At 38.4% G+C, this 13,334-nt stretch overlaps 1 protein-coding gene across 1 annotated transcript in view; it reads right to left on the bottom strand.

Annotated features, from left to right (window-relative positions):
- CUBN (cubilin) overlaps positions 1–13,334 on the bottom strand; it is a 264,785-nt gene that overhangs the window by 226,932 nt on the left and 24,519 nt on the right. Inside the window, exons 14-17 of the mRNA XM_027559850.1 lie at positions 9,001–9,235; positions 5,003–5,184; positions 2,162–2,324; positions 915–1,102 (exon numbers count right to left, since the gene is read on the bottom strand). Of these exons, the coding sequence (XP_027415651.1) occupies positions 915–1,102; positions 2,162–2,324; positions 5,003–5,184; positions 9,001–9,235 (768 nt within the window). The remainder of the gene's footprint in view (positions 1–914; positions 1,103–2,161; positions 2,325–5,002; positions 5,185–9,000; positions 9,236–13,334) is intronic.

Raw genomic sequence — 13,334 nt, 5'->3', positions numbered from 1 at the left:
TCTTCTTATTACATCCATTACACACATTTAAATCAGAGTTAAAATTTTCAGTAGGAGGGCAAGCAGAACTGATGAAGAAAAAAAAAATCTCTAAAACAAAGATTATTCAATGCTTTAAGTTCACTCTCTGCCACTGACTATCTAGCTCACCCAGGCAAGGCCTTTTACTTTTCTGGGGTGAGTTTCCTCCCATGTAAAACTGTCCTGTACAATCTCTGAATTCTGTATCCTATTAGTAAATGCTATTAGTTTTACTCATTTTCATTCACCCTGGTTATTAGGGCTCAGTTTAGAAGCTTGTGGGCTTCCCTGGTGGCTCAGACAGTAAAGAATCTGCCTGCAATGCAGGAAACCCAGGTTTGATCCCTGGGTCAGGAAAATCCCTTAGAGAAGGGAATGGCTACCCACTCCTGTATTCTTATCTGGAGAATTCCATGGACAGAGGAGCCTGCTGGGCTACAGTCCATGGGGTCACAAAGTGTCAGACATGACTGAGTGACTAACACTTAATAGCTTGTAATGTAGCACTACTATGAATTTCTAGTCTCAGCTTTCATTTTTGTCCTTTGCTATTCTATTACCCATCTCCTGTTTCACCATCTGTAGATCTATTTTTGGCAAAATTCTTTCATATTCTCTAGAACAGGTGTTGTTAGACCTTAGCCTGCAACAAAATCAGCTGGCTGGGTTGGTGGGCAGGGGAATCTGTGAAAGCACAGATTGCTGAGCTGATTCCCTAGAGGTACTGATTCAGGAAGTCTGGGACAGGACACAGGTTTATACTACCTAACATCCAGACCATCCAGGTGATCTGGGCGCCGTAGACCCAACAACCATTTGAAGACCTCGGCTCTACAGAATATAAAAAAATGTTGACAAACATTATCTAAGGGTCACTCAGTAGCAAAGCTTACCTCAATGTAACTATGAGAACAGCCACTTTGGCCTTCCAGCTCCACGACGGTGAAGTTGACCTGTATTTGCTCTCCCGGGGGCTGCTTTATGGTGTAGATGCATTGTCTGTCGTGCATGAAAGGTCCAGACAAGTCGGCAAAGAGAAGACCCTCTGGGTCTGTGTAGTTCCCTCCACATTGTAGGTCCGCTAAAGACAGCATAGAAGAGAAGGGAAAGGTCACGCAGACAGACATTCCTCCAGCTCCCAGGCATGAGACACAATTTTTAAAAATTATACACACATACATACCATCATACTCCCACTCTATTCACCCTGAACAGACTTAGACTTTTCATTACAAGATTTTTCAGCTTGACATGTATTTGTGGGACAGCCTAAAGAAATGGCTATAGAAATGTGTGATCTAACTTTCAATCTAACATCCTCTTAGATAAATTGCTTTTGAAATGCATTTATGCTTTCCTGCATGCCAAAGAGATGTGAGGCAGTTTATATAACATATGTAACAAAATAAAATATGTAACTAGAAAAATGAAACGGATTAAAGGAATAATGAATACAGAATAGCAAGATATGGTCGGGGGTGGGGGGGAAGTTGTTACGCACAGAAAACAGGTATGGGCTACAGAAATTACAGAAAGTCAGCAGCAGATTCAGCCTGAAGCCAAAATAAATGAGGAAAGAAGACTAGTGAAAAGATGTTTCTTGTTATCTTTCCTGATATTGAGACTTAAAAGGTGTTTCTCTTGTGAATTCTCATCAGGGCACAATGATGTATGTGAAGAACAAAATCCTCTACAGACCTAAAATAAAAAATAAAATGATGGAGCATTTCACTGTTTTTTTTTTTTTTTTGGTTGGTTTGCTTTAAGGTAGCAATGCAAGTTAAAGATAAAATAGCTATAAATCTGACATATCTCAAGAGAGACTGCATTTCCCTTTTGTTTCTCCCAACAACACACCCAATAACAGCTAAGGAACTAATGTATGAATTATTTAATTTTAGGGGCCTCACACATATTTACCATAAGTGGATCCCCGAATTTAGGGGCTAAGGAGTATTATAGCATTAATAATAGAACACTAGGAAAACAAAGAAATTTGTAGCAATGAAAGAAATATTTATAAATACACATCATCAGTATGAGTAAGTCATCCTCAGCCCCACAGTAAAATACAGAACAGCTATGAGCAAAGCACTGTCCTTCAAGTTGATATTAAGCTCCTAGTCATCAAGGTACTTACAAGGTGATGTTAAGTAGGTGATAAGAAACCCTTGGTCATTAATCTCGTTGTCAGAATGGAAATGAATCCTGGCAAAGGGACCCGTAGTCTGGAGTGGGGGTGCAGAGAGAGTGGTGCAGAATTTCCCAAGAACAGGGTCCTGATGCAAAGGACCATCTCGAATCTAAAACAAGAGGAGGAGTCATTATGTTCAACGTGGTCAGATTTTAACAAGCCTAGCCATTTTGTACATTAACTTTAGAAAACTTGTCTTTTAAGTGATGGCTCTGGGAGGTTCTCCTGTTACCTGTGAATCCACCACACAGTTGGGGTTCGGGGAAGGGTAATCTCCTCCCATCATTCAGATGCCTTACATTTGCTCTGAATTTTAACTCTGAGGCTAAATGTATACTCTGAATGTGTCTCATGAAAATTTTTCATTATTTTCTTTCCTAGGTTTCCCCCAACCCCAAGTGTTTGGTTTCTTTTAATTGTTCATTCATTCATTTATGGTTATGCCGTGCAGCTTGTGGGATCTTAGTTCCTGAACCAGGGATGAACCCTCTGCAACAAAAGCACCAGGTCCTAACCACTCAGATGCCAGGGAACTCTCCAGATGTTCGTTTTGAAATGATAAATTCCTAATGATCGAGAAGAAGAAATGAATATAGGCAAAGAAAACAGAAGAGGAAGGAATGCCAGCAATATCCACTGATGCACAGCTTGGTCTAAATACTTAGGAGGATCAGAAATGGGAAAGGAAGTAATGTGAGATTCAGTTCAGTTCAGTTCAGTCGCTCAGTCGTGTCCGACTCTTTGCAACCCCATGAATTGCAGCACGCCAGGCCTCCCTGTCCATCACCGACTCCCGGAGTTCACTCAAACTCAGGTCCATCGAGTCGGTGATGCCATCCAGCCATCTCACCCTCTGTCGTCCCCTTCTCCTCCTGCCCCCAATCCCTCCCAGCATCAGAGTCTTTTCCAATGAGTCAACTCTTTGCATGAGGTGGCCAAAGTACTGGAGTTTCAGCTTTAGCATCATTCCTTCCAAAGAAATCCCAGGGCTGATCTCCTTCAGAATGGACTGGTTGGATCTCCTTGACGTCCAAGGGACCCTCAAGAGTCTTCTCCAACACCACAGTTCAAAAGCATCAATTCTTCTTAGATGCAACATAAAAACCGTTTTGTGAATTTAAAAAGTGAAATTTTAATAGTAATTAAGTACTGCACTAATGATGACTGACCTTAGCAAATCTTTTTACTGGCTGGGTTTTAATCTGTTAAATAATCATGCCAGCCATTCTATGATCCTGTTGTAATTGCAAATTCTGTACTGCATAGAATACCAGGGCACCAATGAACGAAATCATATTTTAATATGATTAATTTTGTCCACTCAAATTATTTGTTCTACCGGTAGCGAAGTTATAGGGCAGCATTACTTTATTCCAGTAATTTAACTAGTTCCTTGAAATATTCTTGAGAAATGAGAGGCATTTCAATATTATTGGAATGATTGGTCTTTTCCATTACATGCATATCCAGGAATTAACATGTAGGAATGAAAAAACTGTCTCTAATTTGATATTAATAGAATATATTGAAATTAACTTCAAAAAATTTTACTTTAATGTCAACATCTACAGGATTATCTTGCCGAGATTTTCCAGTTATTCCCAAAGGTTTCAAATCCATTACACTTGCTAAATTACTAATGACTTCAGCTCATGGAGATTCCTGTCTGACAGCCATACACTTCCATTTTTATCAGTAATTCCATTATGCTCCATTCTTCTCTAATGGACTTGGGAAACCATACTATCTTTTATCACTGCTGCAAGGGACTCAGAGACTTATGGTGGTAAACAAGATGGGAACAACATATGAATTCAATCTTCTCAATGATCTTTTAAGTTTACAAATACAGAGCCATGTTTTTGATAGACCTACATGCTTATAGCATTTGAATATAACAAATGGCACATGTTTCCTCTTTCATATTTTAATCTTTTACTAATGATAAACTGGAGGGACAGAGGGTGACTTCTTTCTTCCCAGTGACAATATCGATACAGCCAGTGAGGCACACCCTTCAGCAATCCAAACACAATTGCTATTAGGTTACTTTTCTTCATGGAACCCTAGAGTCAACTTGTGAAACACCTTGGCAGTTTATAGCAGACAACTGAAGATTTGAATCTGCTATGGAGAAGACAGCCATTCCTCGGTGTTGATTTCATAAAATCTGCTATTCCCATGGGAAGAAACTGGGCTTCTGGGAAATGACAGGGGAAGGCAGGGCAGTCTGTTTCCCACATTTAAATGGAACCCATAAGAAACAACAAGCTGGCACAGCTAAGAATGGAGTGTTTCCGAGAATTCCCCGGCGGTCCAATGGTTAGGACGCCACACTTTCACTGCTGACAAAACAGGGAGTTACAAGATCTAGATGTCCATCGGCTACCTATTGAAGCTAACAAATTTTGGTCATCCAAGGGCATCGTTAATAATGGTTCCCTGAGTTCTAATCATATCATGATAAATTCCATCTAAATCCAATTGTTGGACTTCTCTGGTGGTACGGTGGATAAGAATCTGCCTTCCAACGTGGGAAACAGATTCAATCCCTGGTCCAGGAAGACCCCACACGCCAGGGAGCAACTGTGCCAGGAGCCTCTGTGCCACAACTACTGAGTCCGTGCTCCAGAGCCCCTGCTTCACAAGGAGAGAAGCCACCGCAATGAGGAGCCCATGCACCACGACAAGGAGTAGCCCCAGCTCTCCGCAACTAGAGAAAGCCGGCACACAATAATGAAGATCCAGCGCAGCAAAACTAATAAATAAATAAATACAATGGTCTACCTCAAGATAATCTTTGCTACAGTCATCATGGTGCTCCAGGCTCAAGGTCCCAAACGTAAATGTGATCAGGAGGTCAGGACTAGTTATCACCCTCCAGACACAATCTCTTCCTGGAGGATACTTTCCAGGATACCCCGGAGACTTAATAGAACCATAAGTTCCAGTCAGCATACCTCCGCACTCTGAAATAAGAGGAAAAAATAACTTTACATTTGTATGCAACTTATAATTCATGTAGAATTATCATAGCCCTTACTGCAAGAAGAAAGGCTTTGTATAAATAACAAGGTGCAGTTTTGGACACCCTCATAAATTAAGCATGACTTTCTGTTTTCCAGTTTTATAAAGTTATAAAACCAGGAGTACCGATAGATAAATAAATGAATCACCCGTGTATCAAGCTCCATGCTTATTAGCCATCTCGTGGTGATACGATTTAAAATGCAGTGCTGAACTGTCTGAGTGATGAATAATGGGATGACAGATTTATTTTTTCACTTTGAAAGAGAATAATTCCTGTACCTTAACTCTATTAAAGTAAAGTTGATTTACAATGTTAATTTCAGGTATACAGCAAAGTGATTCAGAAAAAAAAAAAAAAATATATATATATACACACACTCTTTTTCAGATTTTTTTCCATTATAAGTTGTTACAAGATATTGAATATAGTTCCCTGGCTTTAACAGTAGGTCCTTATTGTTTATCTATTTTATACATAGTAGGGTATATCTGTTAATCCCAATCTCCTAATTTATCCCTACGCTTCCCTTTTATGCATTAACTCTTAAAAATTTCTGGAACTTCTGTCAGCCTCTAAGTCTTTCAACAAACGAGGTCATTTTATACATTAGAAAAGTTCAGTGCTACATAATTTTCATTTGAAAAGATTAGCAGTCTTAACCCTGAGATACAGACCATTGATTTTATAAATGAAGAAATTCACATATCTATGGGTGGTTGAACCACCCTCCCAGGAATGGAGTTGGGGAAGAATGGCATCCAGCTTTCTGACACTCACGCCACCATCTCACCTCCACTATATCCTACTAACCCCCTAAAATTGCATATCATCTGTGGTGGCTATTGCATGTTACTATAAAAATAGGAAAAAAAAAAAAACAAACAGAAATCTAGATATAAATCTAGACTAGAGTAAATATAAATTAGAAAAAAAGTAAAATAAAGTGACATTTCACATATACAAGTTGTGGAATTCACATAACTATGCAGGTTATTAAAAAAAAATATCGCTACCAAGGCCAAAAGTAAAACAAATTTAGTTACATGATTCTCACTGTTTCTAATGAGAAAACATCTCAGTTGCTCAGAGGAAGAAAAGCTTTTTTAAAAGCTTTTTTAGTATTTAAAAAATTATCATATAAGTAAAAAAAATAAAGTGCCATAAGCAAAGCAAAATATTAATAGAAATCTAGGGAAAACATAGTATATAATACAATGAGTTAATATCCCTAAAATGTGAAGAGCTTCTCAAAAGAATAGAGATATAAACAAAGAGTTCATTGAAAAGTGAAAAGTACCTCCTGACGTAATTATTTTTGCAAAAACAAAACTGAATTTGATCAAACACTCCCTGTGTGCATTTCTCAACCTGCAGTGCAGGGCAGTGGGGCCCAAACAGCAGAAACAGCAATATTCTTGCTGGTGAAAGAAATGAAACTCAGATTGTTGGGCCAAGAAAGTGGCTGGGACTTGCGAACAGAGTATTACAGAAAAGGCAGCTGCATGAAAATAGCATCCAAAAAAATGTGTCCTTGGGTCCTTAGCCAAAGCCTAAGCTGAAAACACAAAGGGGAAGACTGCAGACCAACAGGAAATAGGAGACAAAGCCCAAACCTCTGTGTGTAATTTGAAACCCAGAAGGAGAGAAGGGAGCGGAAAAATGACAGAAGCAGAGGAGAAAATCATATCTCAAAAGATTTAGAAAAAGTATTTGATGTTTTAGCATCCATTCATAATAAGCTAGAAATAAAAGGTGATAGCTGAAAATGTTCGTAAATTCTTTGGCACTTCTCCCACGGAGAAGTAGGGTCTGTGGCTCTTCCTCTTGAATATGGGTGGGCTTATGACTGCTTCAAACAATTTTTTTTTTCTTTTCTTTTTTCTTTTTTGGCCACACCACACAGCTTGTGAGATCTTAGTTCTCTAACTAAGGACTGCACCCACATCCTCAGCAGTGAAAACGCAGTCTTTGTTAGCCACTGGGCCTCCAGCGCATTCCTGTGACTGCTTCAGCCAGTTAAAACTAAAGCAGAAATAACACAACATGACCTCTAAGGAAAGGTCAGTAACAGTTAGGTGGTACCTGCCTGGTCCTGTTGCAATGCGTGTTCTGAGAGAAGCCAATGCTGGAAAGAAGTTCCACTACAGGGCCTTCCACTACTAAGACCACCACAGGAGAGGGGCTGCAGGTAGGCATTCAAGTCAACAGCCTGGTTGAATTCTCATCCAGAGGCCAGCACCAATTGTTAGCCAAATGACTGAGTCATATCGGATTTCCAGCCTCATTGAGCCTTTAGATGACTACAGTCCCAGCCAATATCTGATTGTAACTGCTTAAGAGGTCAAGTGATTATTGCCATGCTGAGCCCTTTCCAAATTCCTGGTCCACAAAGTCAGAAATATAATAAGATGATTAATGCTCCACAATGCTAAATTTGTGTGTCATATGTTATCCAGCCGTAATAATTCAGAGTGAACTTCCTTAATGTGATAAAAGTTATTTACAAAAACTTAACAGCTAAAACACAACATTTAAAGGCAGAATATTGAACATTTCCCCATGAGGCTGGGAACAAGACAATGATACTCACTCCATCACTTTCATTCACTGTTATATTAGAAATTCGGGCCAAGCAAAGAAATAAGTCAAGGAAGAGAAATAACGGTTACAAAGACTGGCAAGAAATTAGAAAAACAGGTTACATAACAAATTCACAGATAATATCACTGTGTATGTATAGAAATCCAAAAGACTCTACTGAAAAATGGTTAGAACTGATGAGTGAATTAGCAATACAGCTGGGTTCAAAACCAAATTTTTAAAATAAGTATGCACAGGATACCTCTATATATTAACAACAAATGAAAAAAATTTTTTAGAAAAACAGTATCATTTAACAAAATATTAAATAGCTAGGGGAAAAAATTAATAAAAGCTGTGGCATACTTAAGCATGGGAATCTACTAACCATTGCTAAATTAGAAGAGAACTAAGTAAATAAAGAAATAATCCATGTTCATGGATTGTCAGGGTCAATATTTTTAAGAAGTCATTTCTTCCCAAATTCATCATAGATTCAACAAGACTTGAATTGAAGCAGCAGATTGTTGAGGGAAGTTAACAAGTTCCATGTGTAAGGATCTAGCATATTTTGAAGAACAAGGTTAGAGGTTTTACACAACCAGATTTCAAGCTTCACTACTAAGCCAATGGGGCACAAGGATAAATAAACCAATAGAAAAGATGAGAAATTTCAGAAATAGATTCACAAATTTATTGATAAATGAACTGGAGGTTCAGTGTGCTGTTCTCACTTTTTTATATGTTAAAAAAAATTCATAGTAAAAAAAGTTTAAAAAATAGAGCACCAAAAACAAGCTAACCATAAAGGAACAAATCATCATATGACATGAAGATAAAAAAAAGAAAAGTACTAAATGAAGGAAGAGGCAGAGTCCTCAGTAACACCCCCGTGGTATTTACTAGTAGGGATTATAAAAATGCTGTTTAGTAATGTCATAAGGGACCCTTTAAGACTCATGCTGTTTAAACTCTTTCAGTTCATCTATATTTTATTATTTCTGAACACAAAATGGAAGGCCACTGCATTTTAGGGTTTTGTTTCTTTTTTTTTTTTTTAAATAATTATAGAACTAAGATCTCAAAACAGCTAACGTATCCAAAAGTCTAATACTGATCAACAATTTATGTAGCCTCAAGAGCTTGCTTTATTTCTCTCCATGTTTTCACTTACCTGGTAGCTGTGTTTCCCATCTTATTGTAAAGCCTCTTTCACTTCTTAAATGTTCAGAATAGAGATGAAAATAGAGGGCGCTGTCACTACTGAGGAGCTCCTGAGGGGGGCTGGAGCCACAGAATCTTCCGAGCTGATGTGCTGCAGAGGAATCTCCATCGTGAATCTGAAGAAACTCGTGTGGACAGTTGTTTGTGGGTTCTAACTGAAAAAAAGTGAAAGTGATCCGCAGTACCTGAAAAAAGAAAAAAGGTCATAAGAGATTATTTTCCACTTCTATGTTAATTCTAAAGAATTTCTCCTACTAATTGGAAGCATTTCTATTGAGTTCCTTTCAAGAGACAGATCTATAATTTCCTATTACCTAATTATCCACAAATATGTACGACAATTCTATATATTAAGTGAAACTTGTGTTAAAAATTGCTTAGACCTTAACTTCAGCTAATATCAAAAATCTCAATATTAACACGATAGATTTGTAATGGCTTTACTGAGGTACAAAGAACTGTACATATTTAATGTGTACAGTTTGAGAAGTTTGCAAATATGTAAACACCTGTGACACCATCAATGGAGTCAATATAATAGACATAACCAACAGCTTCCAATTTCCTTCTCTCCCTCTCTCATTTTCTCTCTCTCTCTCTTCCTTGTAAGAACACGGCATGTGATCTACCTTCTTACATTTGAGTACAATGCTGTATTGGTACCTATAGGAACAATATTGTATGCCAGATCTCTAGAACTTAATCACCTTGTGCAAATGAAATGTTACACCCATTAAGTTATTGTTCAATGGGTTAATGAAATAGATTTACCTAGATTTCATTAATCGTAAAGTTCATTAAACAAAGCCACTCCAAATGTATAGCTAACAGTGCTTCCAAATCAGTAACATATATAATATGAATATCTACCTTGAATTAAATTTAACTGACAAATAAATAGCCTGCAGCCTACTCATAATTCATCAGTGACCCCCAGGGATGCTGATTCCTTTGTTGTTGCTCAGTTGCTCAGTCATGTCCGACTCTTTGAGATCCCATGGACTGCAGCACACCAGGCTTCCCTGTCCATCACCATCTCCCAGAGTTTGCTCAAACTCATGTGCATTCAGTCAGTGATGCCATCCAACCATCTCATCCTGTTGTCCCCTTCTCCTCCTGCCTTCAATCTTTCCCAGCATCAGGGTCTTTTCTAATGAGTCAGCTCTTTGCATCAGGTGGCCAAAGTATTAGATTTTCAGCTTCAGCATCAGTCCTTCCAGTGAATATTCAGGGTTGATTTCCTTCAGGGTTGACTAGTTTGATCTACATGCAGTCCAAGGAACTTTCCAAAGTCTTTTCCAACATCACAGTTTGAAAGCATCAATTCTCTGGCAGTCAGCCTTCTTTATGGTTCAACTCTCACATCCATACATGACTACTGGAAAAACCATAGCTTTGACTAGATGGATATTTGTTGGCAAAGTAACATCTCTGCTTTTTAATATGCTGTCTAGGTTGGTCATAGCTTTTCTCCCAAGGAGCAAGCGTCTTTTAATTTCATGGCTGCGGTCACCATCTGCAGTGATTTTAGGGCCCAAGAAAAGAAAGTCTGTCACTGTTTCCATTGTTTCCCCATCTATTTGCCATGAAGTAATGGGACTGGATGCCATGATCTTAGTTTTTGGAATGTTGCCTTTTAAACCAGCTTTTTCACTCTCCTCTTTCAACTCTATCAAGAGGCTCTTTAGTTCTTCTTCACTTTCTGCCATAAGGGTGATGTCATCTGCATATCTGAGGTTATTGATATTTCTCCCGCCAATCTTGATTCCAGCTTGTGCTTCATCCAGCCTGGCATTTCACATGATGTACTCTGCATATAAGTTAAATAAGCAGGGTGACAATATACAGTGACGTACTTCTTTCCCAATCTGGAAGCAGTTCACTGTTCCATGTGTGGTTCTAACTGTTGCTTCTTGACCTGCACACAGACCTCTCAGGAGGCAGATAAGGTGGTCTCATATCAGTTTATTGTGAATCAAAGGCTTCAGTGTGTCAGGGAAGCAATAGATGTTTTTCTGGAATTCTCTTGTTTTTTTGCTATGATTGGACATTGGCAATTTGATCGCTGGTTCCTCTACCTTTTCTAAATCCAGCTTGAACATCTGGAAGTTCACAGTTCACGTACTATTGAAGCTTAGCTTGGAGAATTTTGAGCATTACTATGCTAGCATGTGAAATGAATGCAATTGTGTGGTAGTTTGAACATTCTTTGGCATTGCCTTTCTTTGGGATTGGAATGAAAATGGACCTTTTCCTGTCCTGTGGCCACTACTGAGTTTTCCAAATTTGCTGGCATATTGAGTGCAGCATTTTAACAGCATCATTTTAGGGTTTGAAATAGCTCAACTGGAATTCCATCACCTCCACTAGCTTTGTTCACAGTGATGCTTCCTAAGGCCTACTTGACTTCGCACTCTAAGATGTCTAGCTCTAGATGAGCAATCACACCATTGTGGTTTACCATTGTGATAACCATTGTGTTTAATCTGCATCATTAATATCGTTTTTGTACAGTTCTTCTGTGTATTCTTGCCACGTCTTCTTAATATCTTCTGCTTCTGTTAGGTCCATACTTCTTCTGTCCTTTATTGTTCCCATCTTTGCATGAAATGTTCCCTTGGTATCTCTAATTTTCTTGAAGAGACCTCTAGTCTTTCCCATTCTATTGTTTTCCTCTATTTCTTTGCATTGAGCACTTAGGAAGGATTTCTTATCTCTTCTTGCTATTCTTCGGAACTCTGCATTCAGATGGGTATATCTTTCCTTTTCTCCTTTGCCTTTCACTTCTCTTATTTTCTCAGCTATTAGGGGTCTCTGAACCTCTCAGCTGATACCCAGCCTGGATGGATGGCTTAGGGTGTAGGCCTGTATAACGGGTATTCATCTTTGGTGTTTGGATGTCATTAAGGGATGAGAAATATCAAGAGCAGACATCAGGGAAAGGTACTATGAAGAGTTCTGAGTATGCAAGCAGGTGAGAATAAACATATAAATATGTCTCCAAGTTAAAATGTTAGACTGCGCAGACTTGAATATAGTAATATGACTAAAGAAACATAAAAGATTTTGTGCCGACAACCTCATCTGAAACAGCCAAACTATCAGAGGTGGTTGTTGAAAGAATCTAATTTATGATCTAAAACCACCACAGCATTCAGCTCGTGAAAAAGGGAATCAGGATGTTTTTGAAATGCTATGCTAGGGTACTTTTAATATCTCTTACCCAACATTACATCATTTTTGTCCTTGAAGCAATTTCAATGAAAATCAAATAAATGTTTATAAATTGAAGTATCCTTATTTCAATATTATATAAACTGTATTATGTAAACTGTGATGGGGATAAGAAAATTCACAATACTCAAGAAAAACAGCATAAAATTTTTTTACAAGCTCACAAGAAAAGCATTAAAAGTTTTTCACAAAATGATTTTTTTCTTGAAAGAAACATGTTTTCAATGTCAGGAAACAGAATTCATGAAAACTAAATGGAAGGAAGGAAATTCACATAACATACCCAATGGGAGATCAACTTTGGAGTTTACTCTATTGTGGGATCACCAGACCCCAAAGAATCCTTGCTCAAGGGAAAAAATATTTCTAACCTTGACAATGACCTCTGCAACATTAGTTTGCTGGGAAAAGTTAATAGTATTTCAAGGGAAAGCCTTAGCTAGTCAGATATGCAACTTTAATTTAATGAGTCCATGAGTTGGTTGAGAAGTAAATATTTGGAAAAGTCTGAGTAATGCTGGAGATAAAAGCACTAAAAACCTTGGGCTAGGATCTTAATTTGAAGACCATTTGCCCAGAAGTCCAGTCACTGGAGTCAAACACCCTGGGTTCAGGTCCCTGCAGGCCACTTAAAGACCTCACACCCCTGGACAGACGTCTCAGCTGCTCAAGGGTAAATGAGGTGATGGGAGTTAAAACGCAATAATTAAACATATGTAAAGCAATGAACATAGCACACCTGGAGAGTGTGCTGTCAGATAAGGAAACCATCTTAACAGCAGTCCCCATTTTGGCATAATGATCAACCTAACATTGAATGATCACTACCAGTTTGGTAACAATATGACTTTACAAATGGCTGACTTTCCGTCAGCCAACCCATGTAAAGAAGTGTCTGTACTGGACAAAGCACAGGCTTTGAAAGACAAACTTGGCTTTAAAATCCAACTAGTCCAATTACCAGATAAAGAGTGTTTTTAAAAACACTGCAAAGTGCACAGTTCAACTTTGTTTCCTCTGCAGTGTGTGGAGAGTCCCTCTCGGGGATGA

This window comes from Bos indicus x Bos taurus, chromosome 13 (genome assembly GCF_003369695.1).
Source record: "Bos indicus x Bos taurus breed Angus x Brahman F1 hybrid chromosome 13, Bos_hybrid_MaternalHap_v2.0, whole genome shotgun sequence".
NCBI classification, from domain to species: domain Eukaryota; kingdom Metazoa; phylum Chordata; class Mammalia; order Artiodactyla; family Bovidae; genus Bos; species Bos indicus x Bos taurus.
Note: the sequence above shows the minus strand (reverse complement) of the source record. Positions and strands in the feature narration are given on the sequence as shown.